At 37.4% G+C, this 20892-nt stretch overlaps 1 protein-coding gene across 1 annotated transcript in view; it reads right to left on the bottom strand.

The window, feature by feature from the left end:
• Positions 1 to 208: 208 nt before the first annotated feature.
• The window catches only part of GLT1D1 (glycosyltransferase 1 domain containing 1), a 57228-nt gene continuing 36544 nt past the window's right edge, over positions 209 to 20892 (bottom strand). Inside the window, exons 9-12 of the mRNA XM_030024666.1 lie at positions 16867 to 16910; positions 15231 to 15351; positions 7999 to 8097; positions 209 to 1712 (exon numbers count right to left, since the gene is read on the bottom strand). Coding sequence (XP_029880526.1) covers positions 1566 to 1712; positions 7999 to 8097; positions 15231 to 15351; positions 16867 to 16910 — 411 coding nt within the window. The 3' untranslated portion in view covers positions 209 to 1565. The remainder of the gene's footprint in view (positions 1713 to 7998; positions 8098 to 15230; positions 15352 to 16866; positions 16911 to 20892) is intronic.

Here is a 20892-nt window from a genome sequence, read left to right as displayed (position 1 = left end):
AGAACTAGCATGATGTGCTTACGTCCCAGCATGTCAAAGGACACACCAGAAATATTTAGGAAAAATGTGCTCAGAAGGGTGTGTAGCAATTCTTGGATTTCAAATGAGGCCAGTTTTGCCCTTGAGGGTTGTGTTATCGAAGGCAATGCTGAGCAGAAGCCCATTAGGATAAAAGGGGGGGAAATTTTGGAGAAGTCAATATACGACATTCAAATTACTTTCTTGTTTACTGTCCCAACAGTTGCAAAACATAAAAAATAAAGAGGAATGCTTAAAATACACAGTGAACTTCATTATTACAAAGAAAAGTCTGACACAACAATAGAAAACATCTCACTGGTTCTCACTAGGGGCAGCCTATACAAAGCAGCCTATACAAAGCAAATAGAGTTGGTAGTTAAAAATATGACCCTCTTTTTTTTCTATAAATGTAAGAAGTCCTTTGATGACTTATTATGGATTCAAAGATAGGTCCATAATCACTGGGCTGGCAGGAATGATTAGTATGGACTTCAAGCACAGATAAGTCTCACTTTAAAATAGCCTGCTGCCATATACTACAATATATCCTGAAAGCCACAAACGAGAACGAACAGTACCAAAATACATAGTAAATTGAAAATATCTCCCCCTCCCCGCTTCATCCCTTTTTACAGCTCTCATAAATCTTTTGGTAAATAAGTAAATCACAGAGGTACCAAAGAAACTGGCAAACTAAGAGGTAGTTTATGTAACAAAGCATCTCTGTCTGCAAGCACGTCTTGCTGCTGCGGGCAGCACTGAGCACTTCTGGAATCTGAAGCCATGTACGGCTGTCGGGTGCTGTGCCAACCTTCCTGCTCTAGTCCCAGGACCCAAGAGAAAATGCAGGCATGGGACTGTTTGGTCATATCAGCTTAGCTGAAAGCAATTCAGGTACTTAGAGGGCAGTACAAGACATGCCCTATACTCCTCACCTCTCCCAAGCATCAACACTCTGCTTGCTTTTTGGCCCCCTGATCATTATGCAGTCAACAGATATGTTGATCTTTCAGTCTTAAGAAAGCTTTCATCTTAATGATTTTTATACACTGTTTATGTAACTAATCTTGGCTTTATGAACATATATGTGTGTGTCACGTGTAACCGAATACATTCAGACTGTTATAACTGGAAAGAAAACTGCTACTGCAGTTTCATTAGGATGCAACATGATCAGAACATTTGATGTGAGCTCTGTGTGGTGGAGTTCTTCACTGTGTACAAGAAATCATCCTCCCTTTGAGGCCTTACAACAACAAAAATTTTGTGTCTGCTCAAGGAGTATATTTCTCCTACGTGATCGTACAAAATGATACCAGCCTCTGATGAATTGGTACACTAGAGACAGTGTGCTGAATTAGATAAATGTGATGATAGTTTGAAGTAGCAGGCAACTCCTGTGATGTTGGTATGTTTGAATAGAATAATAATGCATGTCCTACTATCTCTTCTAAAAAGAAACCAAGAGAAACCCAAAGCTAATTACATATCCATCACTAAAGTGCTCTACATAGACTGCCAGGTATCAGCTGTAGTCTTGCAGTTCACTGGAGTCTCAGGACAAGAGTCTGATAGGCTTTTCTTTCACTTTCCCATGAATGATGTTTCTTCACGTAGTCTTTGGCCCTTGTTACAATTTCTCTTTCCATAATGGGGTCATTCATCAAACTCTTGGACAGCGCAACAAACTCCTAAAAAAGATAAAGAAAATAATAAATTAAAAGTTCCTTGAAGTTCTAATGATACTGAAATAGCTTGTACCCATATCTTGATTTTGGTAAAGCACTTCAACTGTGAGCCAATATATGAAGCTATTCAAAGTCATTTTTCAAGGTCAAGTACCATAGTTTATTTATAAACAATGATCAATAAATAATTATTTTATATATTATTTTACACAGCCCACGAACTAAGACATTTAAAATCAAAGACAATCCAAAGAGCGTTAAGACAAATATGAGCAACAAATTTAATGACACAAAAATTGTTTGCCTACCCAAGTGTTAGAAAACCAGGCTGGTTATAAATTAAATAATTCACCTGCTCTCCTGCATGGAGGACAACTGGCATTAGATGTTTGATCTCAGCTCAGCTAAACTTATATCTCATTGCTACTGTGACATCTTTAGTTAATTTTATGGTAAGATTAAAAAACTCACTACATAAATATAGTCACAGAACAAAGATAAGAGCAGGCATGCAGCAACAAGCTCTTCCGGAGTAGATGCATCTGGGCAGTTACAGATACAGCAGTGTTAGCTCAAGAAACTCTGCAAAAAAGCCACCTATGAATTTCCTTTAACTTTACTGGGCAAAATACTAGACCTCACAGATTACAACTATTCCTTTGCCTGCTCCTCTGCCACTCTAATTTAGTTTTAGGGAAGAGAAATTGTGAACTTCAAACGTGTGAAAGGAGATTTGATGTCTGAACTAATCTATTCTGAGCAGCTGGTCTAATTTTCTATCAAGAGACAACTTCCAATACTTCAGCTTGATTACAAATGTGCTCAGATCTACGCAAAATAGTGTCTTGGTTCAGCTCAGAAAAGTAGATAGCTGTTGTGTCACTGGAAAATTAAGATAACGCGTTAGTACGCAATTGGTAGTGAAGATCAGTGCATAGGGACATGGGGAACAAAAAGGATGGGAGAAGGAGATATATTATTTACACAATCTGTCAGCTATGAAAGGAAATATCACAAATAAGACCAGAGTTCATATCAACACTAGGTTAACTAGCAAACTATACTTGAAAACCTAAGTACACAGTGTATCGAAATACATACGCAGGTATAAAATCTTTGGTTACCACAGAATCATGTTGCTGTTGTAATGCAAGGGATGCCTATGCATAATACATAACTATAACGTGACCCCTGGGAAACACTGATATGTGAAATCACATTGAACATGTTATAATCACTGCTTTGACTCTCACTGACAAGACAAACTATCAATATATGCATCACTGCCATGAAATTTAAAGAGTCAGAGATGCACATCAGTTCTGTTGGAAAGGTTTGTAACTAGGTAATAGAATAAGATGATTTTCATACATGCATATTAACAGTAACCTCTTATTTTACATAAAATCAGTACTGCTTGTAATCTTTGCTCTGGCCACACAGCACTGGAAGTGCGGCCTCTGGAACAGCCACGAGGGCCACGTGCTTCATATCCAGCCTGCTCTCCGCCCACAACTACCTTGCATTCAGGTACGTGCTAACTGAAGTAGCGTATTCAGCTCCTTACTTGGAACCCCTGTGGTCTGAAGAGGGTGTTTTCGGACTGCTTGTGAGCCTGTCCCTAAAGAAGCGAGGTGAGGCTGGTCTAGCCAGTACCCTGAGGCTGCATCGATCAGACACTGCAGATACACAGCCAATGACTCCAACTTTAGAGACGCGTTCTTTTCCTTCCTCCGTATCTGCCAAGAGTACAGAACAGGGAAGGTGGGAAAGTCTTACATGACTTATGCTGCCTTCATCCAATTGCCTGTATAATCACAGTAATAAATACTGTTCACACTGAACTACATTCCAACTTTAATTTTATGCTCCTGTGGAGGATTTTATTTAAAGTAATGTTTAAAAATAATTTATGTAAATTACCTAAGAACAGAAGCAGCAATGTAACATTTCTTGACAGGTAGTCCTATTAGCATTCTTTTAAAATGTGGATATAGAGGACAAAAACTTGGAAACATGTAAATGATAGAAGAAATAAGATCCTTATTCACAGTTACAATACTTGATGCTGGGGATAATTTCAGGAAAATGCCAAACTGAGTCCAAAGCATAAAAGTTGAGAAACTGCAGGACAGAGAAAAAGCAAATGGAAAAATACCAGGAGACAGAGAATAAGGACTTCTCAGCTTTATCCTTACTTCTTCTACTAATCAAATGTGACCACCTACAAGTCACTTGCAATCTGACTGGAAGCCAATGGGAAGATTCACTATGACTTATCTGGGTTTTGCCTCATACCCTTCAAGCAGCTGGCTTAGCTTGTTTTCAGTTTTGGATGCTCAGCTTTAGATAGCAATAACTTAATTTGCCAGGTGTCTCCCTTAACTACAACTGACTTGCATTTCAGTTGTAGTTTTGTGGTAGGCCTGAAGCATGGGCTCCCACTTGCAGAATGCAGACATTCAGAACTCAGGGCTCTTTCAGAAAATGGAGCACTTAATTTTTCTTTTCTAGAAGCCTATGATACACAAACTACTTACGGTGTGGTAACATTTCTCTTTATCAGCTGTTATGCTGTATTTGCGCAAGTGATATTTGCACAAATATTTGTGCACTCTCATATTTTTGGTAGATGTGAAGTACGCTTCACTTTTGGTGAAAGGGGCAAAATTCACAAATTACTTTTCAATTATCAAACATAAGGGTATGCACTTCAGCAGCCAAAATGAAGGAGGTGATAGGCATGCTAACTTACCACTTGGGGGACAACGATATTTCTAATAAGCCTTTTGTTCACATACAGAAACGGGTATAATTACTATACATGTGACAGAAAAACACAGTGTAAAAGTTGAACCTCAGTAGTTAGCTACAACCCAGAAAAACCAGGGGAGAAGATCATCTTATATACATCCAGAACTGATTTACATGTGCCCTTTTTACGGGTAGTACTTCACTTCAAACACAGGCATTTTTCAACAGCAACATCCATAATAGATTCTTCTCCTGGTAAATTGACCAATCATTTTTAAAGGAAATGTCAGCTTCTCTATATAGTACCTAAAAGAAATTCTGTGTAAGATTTTGCAGAGACCCTGAAATACAGGTATCTGGGAGATAAAGCTAGAAAATGAGTGCACTGAGTAAAAAGGATGAATATTCCTTCAATTACCACAAGAACTACACTGGTGCCGCAGCTCACACATAATGAAAATAAGATGCATGGTTAATATATTATTTATATAATGAAAGTAAGTCTCCAATTAAACCATTTCATATCAGCTTCAGCAGATAAAAGAACATGATTCTTAAACAACAGAGAATCACCCCAGGGAAGGCAAACGCCAGATGTAAATTCAGAATAGCGACAGATCTACCTAGTGGCAGGCAAAGCTCAGAAGTTAGCTGGCACATCTGTGTACTTCATAGGGCAATGGGCCAGTATTTCTAAGGGAGTATGAGCAGTGATTGCTGGCACTGCCAGAAATTACAAATTAGTCTCTTCAGTGTGAAGGTTCAAAGGTCTAAAAACTTTGGCTACATTCTGGCTTGAAGCCCTGGTAGAAATGGCATTGACCCAAGTTTGGCAGAGGAGACCAATGTACCTTCAATGTATTGCTGCCTGCACTCAGCTGAGCTGCGTTTCCCTCTTACCACTTCAAAAGTTCTCTCTGCTAACAGTAGTCTTTCCAGGTCCCGCTCTCTCCCAAACTCTGTTTATGCTTGGCCCCCCTCTTATTGGCTTTAAAGTTTATTTACCTCCTTCTGTTTATTTAGCTCCTTCTGTGAGCTTTTACAGATACTGAACATATAAGTTTGAAACTTGGGATGCTGAATAACTCTTTGTGTCTTCCCTTTTAACATGGTTTTCAGTTATTTATTGCCCAAAAGCCGCTGGCTATTCTTCTCTCTCACTTATTTTTTTATTTCAGGTCCCATTAACTCAGTGTCAAACATTCCATAAACTTGCAAATTCAAGTAGTGGCAAGATCAAACCGTGACTTCAAAGTAATGCGCACAGATGATGTAGTATCAAGGACAAAACATTTCATTGCTTTCACTTTTACATTAACTGTTTCCACCTGAGTATTGTCTTCAGTGATTGGCAAGGCTTTCTCTACTTCCAGCCATGAAGCCTCAGCCTGTGTGCACATGGTAAGTGTTTTAACCTAATCACATTTCTTTGATCTAATATAACTCTCAACCTCTGATAGAGTGCGTACAGTGGTTTAAAAACTGTATTTGTTATGGTTTGGGGAGATAAGGAACAAGAGTAAATGGTTACTTTATCTTTAAAACCACAAGTGATGATGATTGGCATTCTGAGCTCATCTCCGCAAGAAGAAAGTTTTTCAACACCTCTGCAGTGGGATTAGAGTATCATCCTGTAAACAAGTATTTTCCTGACCCATGTGCAAACTTTGATAGTTTATACATTATTTCACACCAATGAAAACATAAAAGGGCTTTTACTAAATGAGATACAATTGCTGTTTTACAGAGAAACAGGGATATTGCTTTCCTTTCTAAGATAGGGTAACTGCACAGTGATTCCAGTACAAACATTACCCAGGAGTATGATAGCTAATATGGTAATGCAAGTTACCATCTTCACTTAAAAGAAATTCTGTGGACTTCTGAGATAGAACAACAGCAAAAAGGCGGTCAACAAGCAGCACTAGACTAGGGGGGTTTCTGATCTTTGGCATAGCACATTGCAGAGAAGGGAGCTCAGACAGAAGGGGTTTATATAAACTAAGATTATAGCGTTCTAGACGTATTTACAGCCTGTGACTCTAGTTGTGATATAAAAGAAAGTCCTTAGCCATTTGTACAGTCACTGATGTCACTGGGACTACATCTCTGCTTAAAATTGCACTTTCCTCTAAGTGAGGAAATATATAGCATATTTTTAATTAATCTTGAATTCTAAATAAACACTTGGAATGTAGGATGCTTGGAGATCACGGAAGAGGCTTCTTACAAGGATGCATGATGAAGCTAATTAGGTCTGGTATGAATAATGTGTTTGAATTCCAAGCCAAATGTAACTGGCATGTTGAGGGAAACAACAGAATGTATCAGAATTAATATCAGGAGAGCCATCAGCCTGTGTGTTCAACATGACCATATATCCTTGAAGTTTGAAGAAGCATATGGAAGTTAATGGGCTTTTTGCAGGGAAAATATATACAAATAATTTTAAAAATAGCTTTATATCTCAGCCTCCACTAGCCTGGAAGTTCCCCATTTCCAAAGGATATTGCAAGAAGAGGGAATTCTTCCACAACAAAATAAATTCCAGAAGTTAACAAAGAAATTTTTTTGTAGAAACCATTGGAAACATTGAATATTCCAGGGAAAAAAGCCACCAAAAAGCCAAACCATGAGCTGCAAGATTTTTTCTATTAAAAAAGCCCTCCAAAACTGAGAGAATTCACCTTCCTCAAACACAACTTAATAGGATGCATTAATCACACACTCCACAAAGTAAGTAAATACGATACTTTTTCTACTTTGCAAAATTATCAAATGGACTGTTCTAGTAAGGTTTTTTTAATCTTGAGTTGGATAAAAACACTGAGGGAATGTGTGTCTGAAAGTCATCTTCCACAACATATACGAATATGTAACAGCAAAGACATAATGCAGGAAATATACTGAAATGAAAATTTCCAGCATTTAAATATGGGTAGTGTTCCCTCTCCCCACTCTTACTTATCTTCACAGAAACTCCATTCTAACACTTTACTTAATTTTAGTCATTAATTATTTTCTGACCGAGCAATACCTTGGACCTAATAATGCTTCATATTAACACTTACTGCTAGAAATTATAGATAACGTATTATCTAAAACTTCAGGCTCATGGTTCTCTTTCGGTTAGCTACTGCTTGTCTAATACGAGTTCAGTATTTCAGTTAGTACCTGGAGAGAAATACGACATAGGGATCGCATCTCTTCCAGGGTTTGCTTATGGAACCTTCAAAACTGAAGTGCAACAAGTTGATGAGAACCGAGCCCCATTCAGATGGCAGGCTCTAAAGCAGCACAGGCTAGACAAACATTCAGCAAGGCTGACACCTAGTAAAAGTTTAGTGAACTGCAAAGTGAATGTGAGACAACAGCAGAGCTTCAAGAAAGGCAGTCTAACACCCAGGTTTTCAGGAGAATCTGAGAAAAGCGGCCGAGAGGAAAAGCCAAGTTTCCAGACAGACACAAACATGTAATGGAAAATGAACCTGACCTTTGGAAGGGAAAGGTCTAAGGATTTCTTGGTTTTTTTTACCTGGGGATTTGAAAATAGCAGTCCTGTTTCCTTATGTTTTATTATTGCTGCATTCCCAGGAATGTTCCTTGCCAGCACTGGAATATCTAAATCCATTGCCTAGAGGAATATAGAAAAAGGGAACAACAGTTTATTAGGATTCAGGAATCCTGAGATGTTAATGATGACAATTTTAAAATGAAAAGCAGAAACAACAAACCAGACTTCTTTCCCATCTCTCCAATTTTTAAGTTGAAAAATACCATGTCTAAGGTGATCTCCTATATGGAACTTCTCTGAAATATTTTGTTTATATTATTTTGGTCTTGTAACTTTGAACATACTATCAGAAGCAATCAATCCAGAAAGTCAATGGATAGCTGCTTCATCCTTTGTTCTTTTCCACCTCAAAGTACACAGTTTGTTTCCCATTGGAAGCTCCTGACATATGGCAGGCTTGAAGAGGATAAAATTAAAGTTCGGATCAAAGGTTGTCACTGTAACTCCTACTGTTATTGTGCATAGATGAGAAGATTAGTTCATAGCACAAAAAGCCAGTTCTCCCCAACAAAGTATCTGTTCTTGTTCCATTAAAACACATTTTTCACAGATTTTCTATAACATGTGCAGAGCTGGAGAGATGTGGGCAGCTCAACAACAGTGAAGGTGACCGGGGAAATCACTTGGCTCTTTCTCCTCAGCCCTGATTCCTATGGATCATATAGGACTCTGGAAGGAGTTTGTCTTTTGACAGCATCTGTTATTATAGCCTGTCTTGGACCTTGAGCGTTCAAGGACTGCAGGGAAGTATGCAGCGATGCAGCTTCTGACTGAACTATACCAAGGAGAGGAGAGAAAAGGTTATGCTTTCAGAACACATTATGCTTTCAAAACATATTATCTACAAAGCTATTGGTATGGGGTCTCAACATGGTAGCATTTCAGGTTGCCTGCAGTATCAGGAGCAGAGATGCAACACAGCATCCGTTCGAGCTAATAAACCATTTCAAGAGACCTAACGCCTGGCAACTTTAAAATATAGATAGCTTAGATTTTGAAGTAACTAGTGTGCAAACCCTGGCCACTCAACTCTGTTACTCATGCATATCCTGATCTGAAACTTTAATTACTATTGATGAATTAGGAAGTCTTGAGATGCACTGACTGCAAAACCAGAAAAACTCATATTGTACAATTATCACAGTGTCAAACAAGAAAAAAAAAAAGCACTCCCTCCAAGTCTTCAATGTTTCATACTGATTCCCTGTCACTTCAGAGTGAATGCATTTTTAATTACTGTCATTACACTCCTGGATGGGGAGCAATTTTGCTTCAGTCTACATAGCAAGAAAACAAAACTCCAAGGAGAAAACCATGCTTTTTTATAGTTCGGACAAAACTGAAGACAAAAATACCCTGGCTGATAACGTACAGAACCAATTATGTTTTGAACAGTGACGGACTGCTGTGACTTAACAACATGTCTTAATAGGTTAAAATATCCAAGAGAAACACTGTTTAAATCACCACTGCAGATTAATTTACTCTGGACATAGAACTTCCATAGTCCTTTTGGCACGAACATCTGCTTTCCAGCAGTTAGCTCTAAAAATAATAACAATCCTTAATGAAATAACGAGTTCTACACTTCGTATCAGAAACTACGGGATCAGCTGGAGGTCATTCAGACAAATAGATTAATGAAGTGAACACGAACCAGAATATATAAATGAGAAATATAAAAACTATAGACCAGATGTCTGAATTTATTTAAGTATCTAAAGTTGTTGAGATACAGCTTTTTTTAAAATAAAAAAAAGTCATTTTGGTGAGAGGAAATACAGTTTTGGTCATCCACTAATTATTGTCATTTGCTCTGACTTCACTGTTAAACAAAAGAAATCTGTTTTCCAAAGGTAGATTTACAAAAACATTTGACGACAGTATCTACTTATCAGTACAGCAAAGTTCATAGAACTTCAAAGTTCACCCAGGAAATGAGAGATATCAGTGCCCCACTCTGCCTGACAGGTTTTGAATCTGCAGGTCGAGGAATTTGCTTTTGGCTCTAATTACCCAATTATAGACCTAACACGGGGTTCCCACAGAAGCATCAACATCTCCAAGAGAGACAGAATTTCTGATTCAGCTCTTTTTCGGCCCTTCCTATTGACAGGCTTAAATGCCCTTGTGTTCAGTCTGCTGGCTGTTGACCTCATTCAAACACGTTCAATGAACAGGGAATGAAGATATTTCACTTGAACTTCTGAACTGAAAATCAAGAGCTTGATAGTAGCAGTGAAGTGTGTCAGCATTCATTGTCACCTGCCTAAGACCCTCTCCTCACCTCTCTGTATTTCTCCCTTTAAAAACCAAAACTGTAAGAGTATTTATTTCAGGTCCGGCTACTTTCCAAACAAGTGATTGTCCATTCAAGGGAAAGAACACCATTAAAAAAAAAAGACAGAAAGAAAGAATGAAAGAAGAAAACACACAAAACGCAGCACAACCACGCCAGGACTGACAGTTGGAAGTGCCACTATCCCCACAAATAGTCACCTGCAAGACAGAGGGGAGTTTGGGTTGGAGCATGTCGGATGCTGTGGATAGTGGACACTGTGCCGTTGGGCTGAACATTGAGAGTGAACATCAAATATGTGAGTGGCCTGTGGCAGTTCTGTGTTGGACTGTACCTAATGGTGTGGTTGCATAGGCTGGCACAGTATTGCTGCACTGCAGTTTAGATTGGATTGTAGCACACATATTAAAAACCAAAAATTGTCTCAACATATGTTCATTCACTTCTATTTCTGAATGCTACACAGTTGATGATGCATTGAAGTTGATCACTAAGTTTATATTTCTTTTTCCATAATTTCTGAACTCTAAAGGGAAAGACATTTGTTCTGTCTCATAGAGCTGAAGGGCAGTAGCTGCTACGTAAGAAAACTTTTGGGTCCCAAAACACATAGGTACCAATGAATTATAGCTACTGAAAGACAGAACAGATGGACAAATACATGAGGTGTGGGGCTGCCTTTGTACCAGCTAGCCTTAAACAAATGGATTGGGCTGTAAATAATTACTGCGTGAAGTGGCTTATAATTTAATTTAGATACTTAGTCTATTTTTAAGCAGTAAAAAGAATCATTTGCATTATTGAAAATATGTATAATTTACTGACCTAGGTTCCACAAATAATAGCATAAAACAACATTTTAGTCCATTGGCCATCTGTTTTGTTACATTATTCCGACTGCAAATGTGTTTTAATGCTATTTCAGAAGGATGCAGGGTGTAAATTTCAGCTTTGGAAGCATGTTACACAATAAGCATTTCTAACCAGCAGTATAAGGCTTATAGAGTAAATACAGGTTTTGATTACTGTTTTGTCTTCTGGATTGTCCCTCGTTTTCTTCCTCCTAGCCTATGCACCTTTTTGTTGGCCCCTCTTCAATGTTCCTGCTCTACAACATCCCTTCATTTTTATTTTTTTATTTTTATAGTTTGCTGTGGCTTATATTCCCAACTACTAGGCCTGTACTTCATATGTTGTCTAAGACTGGATTTTGCTTTACAACAGAATAGAGTCTGGCTATCTTCCTTTTCTATGACAATTTTTTTTTAATTGGCTTTTTCTTGGTAAAAGTGTAACAATCTAATGACTTTTACAACCATTGGAATACTCTTGAGAGCACAGAAAAAGCACTCCAATGAAATGGTGACGGAAGAAAACTCTTTCTTACCAACTATATAGAGAACATATAAAATTTTCCAGTAGCAGTGCCTTTTTTCACCATCACATGCCCAGGAACATGCAGAACTCCTGAGCTTTCTGATGAAGAGATGTATTTTAAACGCTTGCTATAATGCTTGTTTTCTCTTCTTCAGATGCCAAACAGAAAACAGACCAGTTATCACAAAATCTCTGCAATATCAGTACTAGACGACAAAGTAATTAGTTATGGCTTCTAGTTCTTTCATACCTTAAGGCAGGTTGAAATAGATATGATTATATATTTATCTCATTTATCTATTAAATATTTATCTCATACTAAAATACTGTTTACAGATTCATGACCTTGTTAAATTTTGAACTTGGAAGAGAATGAAAATTGTATTTCCAAATTCAAGCAAGATGTTATCTCCAGCCTAGGACCAAAAGATTTTTATACATAGTTTTCTGCCTTATTAATTTAACAAGATCTTAACAGATGGCCCTTCGTAGTGCTGGCCATCTCAAGCAAGGACTTGACTTTATTAGATTGACACTTCCTCTGAGAGAGAGATTTTTACAGTAGGATATTTTATAAGCATGTCATCAAATCCCACTGTACAACTGTCTACAGTTGTATGTCTCGTAAACAGACATACAATACCAAAATCCTTGTAACTTTAGAAGAAGAATTCAGACAGGTCTGAGTTACTAAAAAGGGCAAGCTTCAGGTAGTTTCTCAAGCAATAACTAAAGACCTAATTCTGCTTGTAGAAAATCCCGACTCAGCTGGGACCGGAGCTGTTGTCTCCCAACACCTGTGCCACGTCTGTTGGACTTTCCTTCCTATAATGCAAGATTTCAGTTTGCACCTGTAATTGGTAACTCATTTGCTTGTAACCAACATGCACCTGAACTAGCAAGCTCAGGCATCTGAAAGCATGCCAGCTCTTTTATCCCTGTTACATGACTTCCGTGATAAACTCCAAGTTCTGAGTTACCAGTTCAGAGATTAGGCTGTCCTTCCTCCACTATTCAACAACAAGGCAATATAGGACTGAGGCTGGTGGAAAGAAGTTTGTTACACCTATGGTTATAGATTTTCCAGGAGGAAATATTCCACTTCAGAATATGTGAAATTGCATTTTATCTTCAAGACATGATTATGCATGAACACAAAACAAACCTGACTATTAGGTTTGACATTATTCCACCAATGTAATAACAGAAGAAAGGAGAGCAGGGTCTTTTTGTCCTCTTTTTATGAAAAAGTTACCATGTACAAGGAAATACCCAACAGCCTACTATAGGTCATGTCTTGCAGTTAGAAGAGAGAATTTAATTTTTCCACTATGGTCAATTGCCAGTTTATTTTAGCATGTTTAGCTGTTAAACTCAGATTAAGACTTAAAGGTAGATTAAATGTAGATTAACTTTGTTTTTAGTTAAAGGTAGTGTCTTCAGTAGAATTAAATGTATCAATCATAAGACTAGCCTAGGACATGATATGCACAGCTCCATGTAAGATAAAGTAATACTAACTCATCTTATATATATATATATATATATAAATAAATACATACATATATATAAATAAATTCAGCATGAAAAGTTAAAATGAATAATTCTTGATAATTCATCCTAATATATACTTTTTCCTGATGTAAGAAAAACATCAAAATGGAGGAAGGTAATGTTGCAAGTGCGTATAAAGACATGCTGCATAGAATGCTCTTTTGCCAGAATAGTCTTGTAATTCTTAGAGAAAGAAAAGAAATAGAACAGTTGTTGGAGGGGGTTCTTTTTTTTTCTTTTTTTTTTCTTTTTTTTTTTTGACAGGTCTGGGTATGAATTGGGAATATATTGTTCAGCATAACTGTGTAGTGGAAACTTAAAGGAAAAGCTTTCCACTAGAGGTGGTATTTGACTATTTAATAGCCCTGACAGGATAATTGAATAGTTCAGCCACACAGAGAAGAGCTCAAATAAAAACCTTCCTTGTTGATTTAGTCTTATAGTTATCAGATTCAAAGCTTCTCAGAATTGCAACTTCAAAAGAGGAGAGCAAAAATCAGTAATTCCTGAAGCAGGCTCAATATTCCGTCTGAAGTAAACTGGCATTATCTTTTTGCTTTGAGTTACCACATATTTGTTAAGACACTGAACTTAGAAGATTGCTCCCTCTCCTGATAAAAGCTAAGGAAAGTGCCTTTTAACTGCTCAAATGTGATGGGAAAATTTTGGGGAAAACTATACCAATTGTCCTGTCAGTCCTGAGTTTGCATACAGATTTGTATCAGGCCAGGCTCACTTGCACTTCTGTTGCAGATGCTGTGTCTCCTAATAGTCTTTCTGGTTTGCTTTTCTCCCCGCTTTCCCCCAGCCCCCTCTAACTTACTGACACTCTCAGGAAATAAATCAGATGGATTTTCGGTCAACTGTTGTGTGAGTAGTCCTGAAGGGAACATGTAACTGGTGAGGAGGAAGTGACAGTTACTTAACTTTTACTTCTCTGAGGCACTGACTTAGTTGGGGCTGTGTAATGTGTTGGTACACTCCATTTCATCTCAACTACCAAACATACAAGATTTGTCTAGCCTGCCACACTGGTAAGTTTAGAAATGTCACAGTCTGTAGTAAGTGTTGTTTATAGAGTATTGTTGCTGTGAAACAGCATCTGCTTCCACCTCTGAGCATTGGCATCTTAGACAGGAAATACACATTTGCTCTCTTACCATCATCTAACCTTCATAATTCTTACAATGCTCACTTAGTTCTTACTTATGAGGGCTTTCAGATGTGTGGAAGAAAAGCACGCTCGAAATGCAACATGTGATTACTCATTAGAAACAAATAGGAGATTCATTAATACAAATCATGTAATAGTTTCTATGAACTTCTGAGATCATCACAAACCAACATTCAGCAGTCACCAAAAAAAAATTGAATAGTAAATGGTGTCTGCCCAAAGAACTTCCGCTTTAAGTACATTTAATTTTTTTCCTAGAAAGCATTTGATACTAAGCAGTGCCCTACTTTGACAGGTATGAAATAAACCTGGTTATTAATTTTCAATACGGATGGCAAAAAAATTAACAGAGCGTGTCATTCATTCATTAATCATTTCAGAATTAAATAACCAAATAGAGCTCTTAGATTGCTTTTTGAAAGGATGTAAAAATAAATGAAAGTCTATTCTAGCAACATTATAAGGCAGTGGATGTTGAATCAAGAATAGTGACAACCCCAGTAAATCAGAGTGATCCTTATATCTCAGGTCCGTATTGTTAATTTAACAGGATTGATAAAATTACATTCTGTCCTTTAAAAAATAAATAGACAAAGCATAAAAAAATGTCAATTCAAAGGAAGAAAACCTTAATTACTAACACTTCCAAAAAGAAATATTTTAGTTTTGTCTTCACTAGCTTTGTTTGAAACATGGACAAAAAATGTTGACACACTTTTCCACTGATACAAGGCGATTTCAGATTCACTATAACCTCACTGAAAAACCTTACTGCTAAGATGCAATTACCTCCAGAATTGCAGCAGACATCCCCTCTGAAATGGAGCTGTTCACCACAGCAAAGCACCTTTTCATAGCAGCATGAAGATCATGTTGTGGCATGTCCTGTAATAAATGTACTCCAGGTGCCCTAGAAATAAAATGCACACAAATATGACACCTTCTAAGAACGTCTCTAACAATTCTTCCTAAAACTTAGGGCAATGATGGAAGGTGGTCAGAGCAATTCAGGCATGGTTCTGATGTTAACAATCACTTGCCCATTGGTTAGCCACTTTACCGTGTTTTTGTTAGCTTTCTATCTATAAAAACGTGGTTATAAACTCAATACAGTATACATTGGTATCTGCCACTTCATTGTCTGTTGCTCTGGAATATTATAGTTGATCACTTAACACCATGCTCCGTTAACCACAATCAGTCTCATAATTGAATGAGCTGAGTTCAATGCATAGGGGTGCAATTTTCCCTTAAAGAATTTGTGTAATATAGGGAGGATGCATGCAGAGATTTATGAAAAACACACAGTTTAAATACTTAGAGAAATGGAGTGCAATCATCAGAATGGTCAACTGCAGGAGATGCTGACTTTTCGGATGCTGGCTTCTGGGGATGGAATGTGGCTCTGAAAGATCTCTTCTGCTTCCTCTTTTATTATAAGCACTCTTCTGTTCTGAATGGTTACACTTCTACTGTCCTCATCTTCCTCAGATTGATCAAGGTCAACTGAATAAGGGGTGAAGGGTGGAAATATAGGGTAATGAGGAGGTTCAGTCTCAGATGAATTGAATGAGATCTTTAAGACTGGTGATCATTTTTGAAAAGCCAGCATCTCCTCCGCTTGATGACCCTGCTCCTGCCTCTTCAACCTCAACATGAGATCACTAAGCCAGATGGAAACACAAGTGCATTTGACATTAAGACCAACTCCCTGTCAACTAGACTTTGTTGAACATTGCTTTTCTGATTGTGCAGTAACATCCAGTTTCTGCAGAGATAAATAACTATATCAACTGGAGTATAAACACATGATTGCAGGAGTCATGTTTCCCATGAATAACCTGGTAGAAAACAAAAACCATTACCTTTTGCTCCAAAAATGGCATTGCAAACACATATTTTATGCAGATTTTATTATCAGATATTATCAATCAGAGATAACATGGCGGTCCTGTTCAAGTCAGACAATTCTAGGTTCTGCAGACACACAAAAAAATCTTGTTTCTCTAATATTTATACCCTTCAATCAGGAAGCATATAAACTAGGGACAGAAGAAAGCTATACAGGGTTATCTTGTCCATGTACTCGTTTACCCACCAACAGCAAGCATGCAAAATCTTGCAGAGGCCAGGATGAAAGAAAGAATTAAAAGACCCAAAAGAATAATAAATATAAATCCCACTAAATCAGATGTGATTTAACACAAAACATGAAGCGATCTACTGGTAATTGTAAAATTTAAAATGCATAGAATACCTAGTCTGAGAATGTTACATGCCAAATAATCAGAACACATTTGTTAGAGAGTTGTGCACGTGTGTTCATTTGTATATACAAAAGAGCATTTACACACATGATTTAAAAGGCTAGTCAGCCAACCGCTTTCATTTGGAGCAGACAGAAAGCTTAACATTAACTTCTTACCTTTTAACTTTTTCCTTAACTTCACTTGTAAAAAGTGGATCGACCTAGAAAGGAATACACACACAGGTATATGGCACTACTTTAGCACTATAGCATATCTTTGAAATACCCAGAAAAGAAAAACAAATTTTAGCACATTTTTTACCGAAATATTTAAATATATGAATGTGCCGAGCTTTAAAATCATACCACAGATCTGTAACTTGGTCGTTGCATTTGACTCTTCAGACAAATGCTCTCGTGAGTGATTGACACTTAGAATACCCAGCTAGGGGGGTGAGTGCACAGTATAGCAGAGCGTGAATTAACTACTCCACTCTAAACCTTTAAGTGACTTCTCTAATGCAGCGTAGCTTTGGGCTACTGTCAGAAAGGGAGGTTCCATTTCTTCTCCCCTGACATCCCTCTGGCTGCAGGTTCTAATTAGAGCTAGATCTATTTAACATGAATGACTGTTTTCAGATGACTCTGCTAAGGCTAACATGATTCAAATGACCGATTTGACAACCTACTGTCTAAGCGAGGAACAATGCACTGATGTGCCAAGCAATTCTCTGTCCCTTTATGTATGGAGTAAGCAATGTGAGGAAGGAAAGGAACTTTTCAGGCTTCAGTTAACGCAGGAAGCGATCCGCATGTAAACTGGGACAGTCAGATAGATGTTATGCACTGACAGAAACATTTGTCTGAAAACTAATAAACACAAAATTCTAAAATACAGTCTAACATGAAGGCATGCTAGAGTTATTAAAAAGTTGTCTAACCTGGGCAATTAACTCCAGCAGGTTTATTTACAAAGCTTAACTATGTCTGCTATTTTCATTTAACATGATTAAAAGAAATAAACAGATCTTGGAAATCCTTAACTAGACATGAAGAACAGAACTCGACTTTTTTTATTAAGGCTGACTGACTGTATTAGATTAATTTATGATAGCTTGCACAGCATGCAGCAGTTGTAACATGGGAACAACATGGCTTATTTTTTTTAATGCACATTAATATTTTGGGTTTGGATTTTTTTTTCACATTATGAGATAGCGAACACTCACAAAGCATTTTAGAAAACTCTTTTGGAAAAAAGTCAGAATTTATTTTATAACTATGATTGTGTACTTTGAACACAAGATTAATTATTTCCTAAAAACTGGGCTTCATAAATTAAAAGATTCAAGCGAATCACTCTTGCACTAAGGAATGAATTCCTACTGAATGCAAGAAATAAAAGGCTTGCATAACTGCTTCAGAAAGTATTTCTGGTAACAGCAGGGAAGGAAAATCAAGTGCCCTTTCCTGAAGCACTACCTGATCCTGGCAACAGAGTGTGATACAGATCCATACACTAAGCCAGTATGTCATGTCACAGGTTCCTTGGATATTTCATACTGAACTTCACATTTGCTATTTCTGTATAAATATCTTTTCAGCTTTTTCCCCAAAGTACTATTTTGATGCTGAGTTCCTCTCATGAGGAACCATACTCTGTTTCCATTAAAATCAATGGAGTACTTGCAAGTGATTTAATGAGCAGTGGGATATGGTCTTTTGCTCTTCTACCTTTAGAAGGATGAGAAAAACTACAGCCTGTGACTCATAAAATTTTTAAGATATTAATTTCTATCCCATCTACTTCTGTGGAAGCCAAGAAATTGCCATCTGCCTCATAAACAGAACACTCCTTTAAGCTGTATTCTTCTATTGGTAGATATTCCAAGAAGCCTGGCCTGAATATGAGAATTCAGTTAAAATATTACCTTCAGGATGGGTGTAGCAATGACTTAGAGAAGTGATCCCCCTGAGCTACATTTAGGAACTTGAGGGGGCACAGTTATCTAACCACAGGCTCAATATAACAGAAATTAGATACAACATAAGCTGTTCAGTAAGTTGGAAATGCACTTAAAAGATGTGAATGCTTCCAAAGCCAACTGACTATGGCAAGTTGCCTAGGAACTTAGCAGTCTCAGAAAAACCTACTGAAAAGAAAAGAATATTACTTCCACCCAAAACGTCTCCGTGATCCAGTTCTTCTACAGGTAGAGTGTTGCCACATTTTATTTTGTTACCTATCAACATAGCAGGCAAATATGATCATCAGCTACCTATCATCTTTTGTTAAAAAATCATCCATCCAGAGGAAGAGCCTTCAGAGAGATGCAAATTTCATCAATTTAGCAGAGATCAGAGGAAAGCAGCTTGCATCGTATGAATAGTTTCTATCAGAACAGATGAGATAAGATGACACATGGAAAGGGGAGTGGGCACATAGCAAGAAACCACAGCTAACAGGACCAGATATGCTATTAAGGAAGTTCTACTCTGCTGACGGGCAAAGAAACATCTGAGATGTTTGACAGCACGGAAAGTCACAGATCAAATGCTGCACAAAGATGAAGGCGCCTGTTAAGGACAGGGCCTACCATGATCAAAATCTAGGAGATCTTCTATAAACATACCATATTAAATTGCTGTCATATAAAAATTAACTCAGACAGATGCAATGATCCAGAAACATCTTCATTATAATGCTGGGAGTACTGTGGCCCTCTAGACTTTGTAGGGGAAAACAGGTCTTAGTGCATTTAAAGTTCTGTCAGAGTATCACCCAGAGTACTAAAGAGTGAAAAGCTGTATCTGCAAGCATATTCAATACAGATAGGAAGAACTTGCTTATTTGATCGGGTTCATGAGGTTTTGACAGCTTCGCTGTGAAAGGAATCAGCTTTATTCACAGCAGCAGGTGACCCCACATTACAATTCTTATCTGATCGATTGTTGAATAGGCTCAGCAAGAGAACTGAAAACAAAACTGTTGTCTGCAATGCAACGCAATCTGCCTGCAGCAAATGCACCAGAAATAGAAGATCCTTGCAAACATACTAAACTCAGCCATTCTACCATTCTACATCATCTTTTCCATACACTAAATGCTTAAGGAAATTCAATGTCTTCTGGCTTAGCATGTAGCTCTACTACTGCAATTTGGGACAATTAACAACTTGTAAAAAATACAGTTTTAATTCAGCTGAAACAATTTGGCAACTAGGATCTAAAGTAACAAAACTTCAGGTCTAAAAGAAAAATATATAATCTTTTTAAGAAATATTAGAACAGCTCATTTTACCATTTCTAACAAGAGTTTCATTTTCAGGGAGTTTTTCTTGGAAGAACAGGCAAACAAAGGGTTAGAAGAGTTGTCAGCTTAACGGTAGCAGTAGCTTTTACCTTTTAAAAAATATCTCGGTGAGTAGGGCACTTATTCAGGACATAGCTGGCAGAATTACATATTCCTCAGCAGGCTAAAGAATTTGAAATTGTATCTTTGTCTCCTATCTGATTTTCCTAATTATTGTGCTCTCAGGTATTCTGGAGCAGGTTACTAGACTTCCTTTAGTTCCTTAGTTTAGTTGTGTCAACAGCTGTTTAATTTTAGAACTAGCCCAGAAAACACACAGTAGGTTAACAGCCATCCACTATAAAGAGATGACCCGGTAGGTCCCTCCATCTGTGGAGGCAGTTATTCAACTAAAACTGTCTCCATAGGCATGGAAAGAAGTTGGACAGAGGAAAAATAGCTGCCAATGGAAAACAGTGTCATTACAAACACAGCAATATTCTGTACTGTCTACAAGAATGGTTAAGAATTATGCAGAGAGGTACACAAAGTGGGCTTCAAGAGGTTACCTAACAGCTGAACACAAGTTTTGTGACCTTAACTTTTTTAAAGTTTCATAAGCTTCTATTCTTGGAATATAGAGCTGCTGAAAATTAGCTATTGTTTCAAATTTCATTATAGAAATGAACAAAAGGAAACCTGGAAGAAGAGATAAATGCTAAAAATTTTACATTATACAGTATCCAGTCCTGCAACATTACTAGATTGCACCATTTGAGACAATCATGCATAGCAAATGCAGGGAAAAGGTTATAATCTTATGGAAGCAAAGCAGAAAATAGTGTGTGGGCCTTTGTTCTTTATATTCTTAATTAATATAATCTTAATGTGTGGGTTTTTAATATTCACAA

The sequence above is a fragment of the Aquila chrysaetos genome, chromosome 9 (assembly GCF_900496995.4).
Source record: "Aquila chrysaetos chrysaetos chromosome 9, bAquChr1.4, whole genome shotgun sequence".
Lineage (NCBI taxonomy): Eukaryota > Metazoa > Chordata > Aves > Accipitriformes > Accipitridae > Aquila > Aquila chrysaetos.
This window is presented reverse-complemented; position numbering and strand designations above follow the sequence as displayed.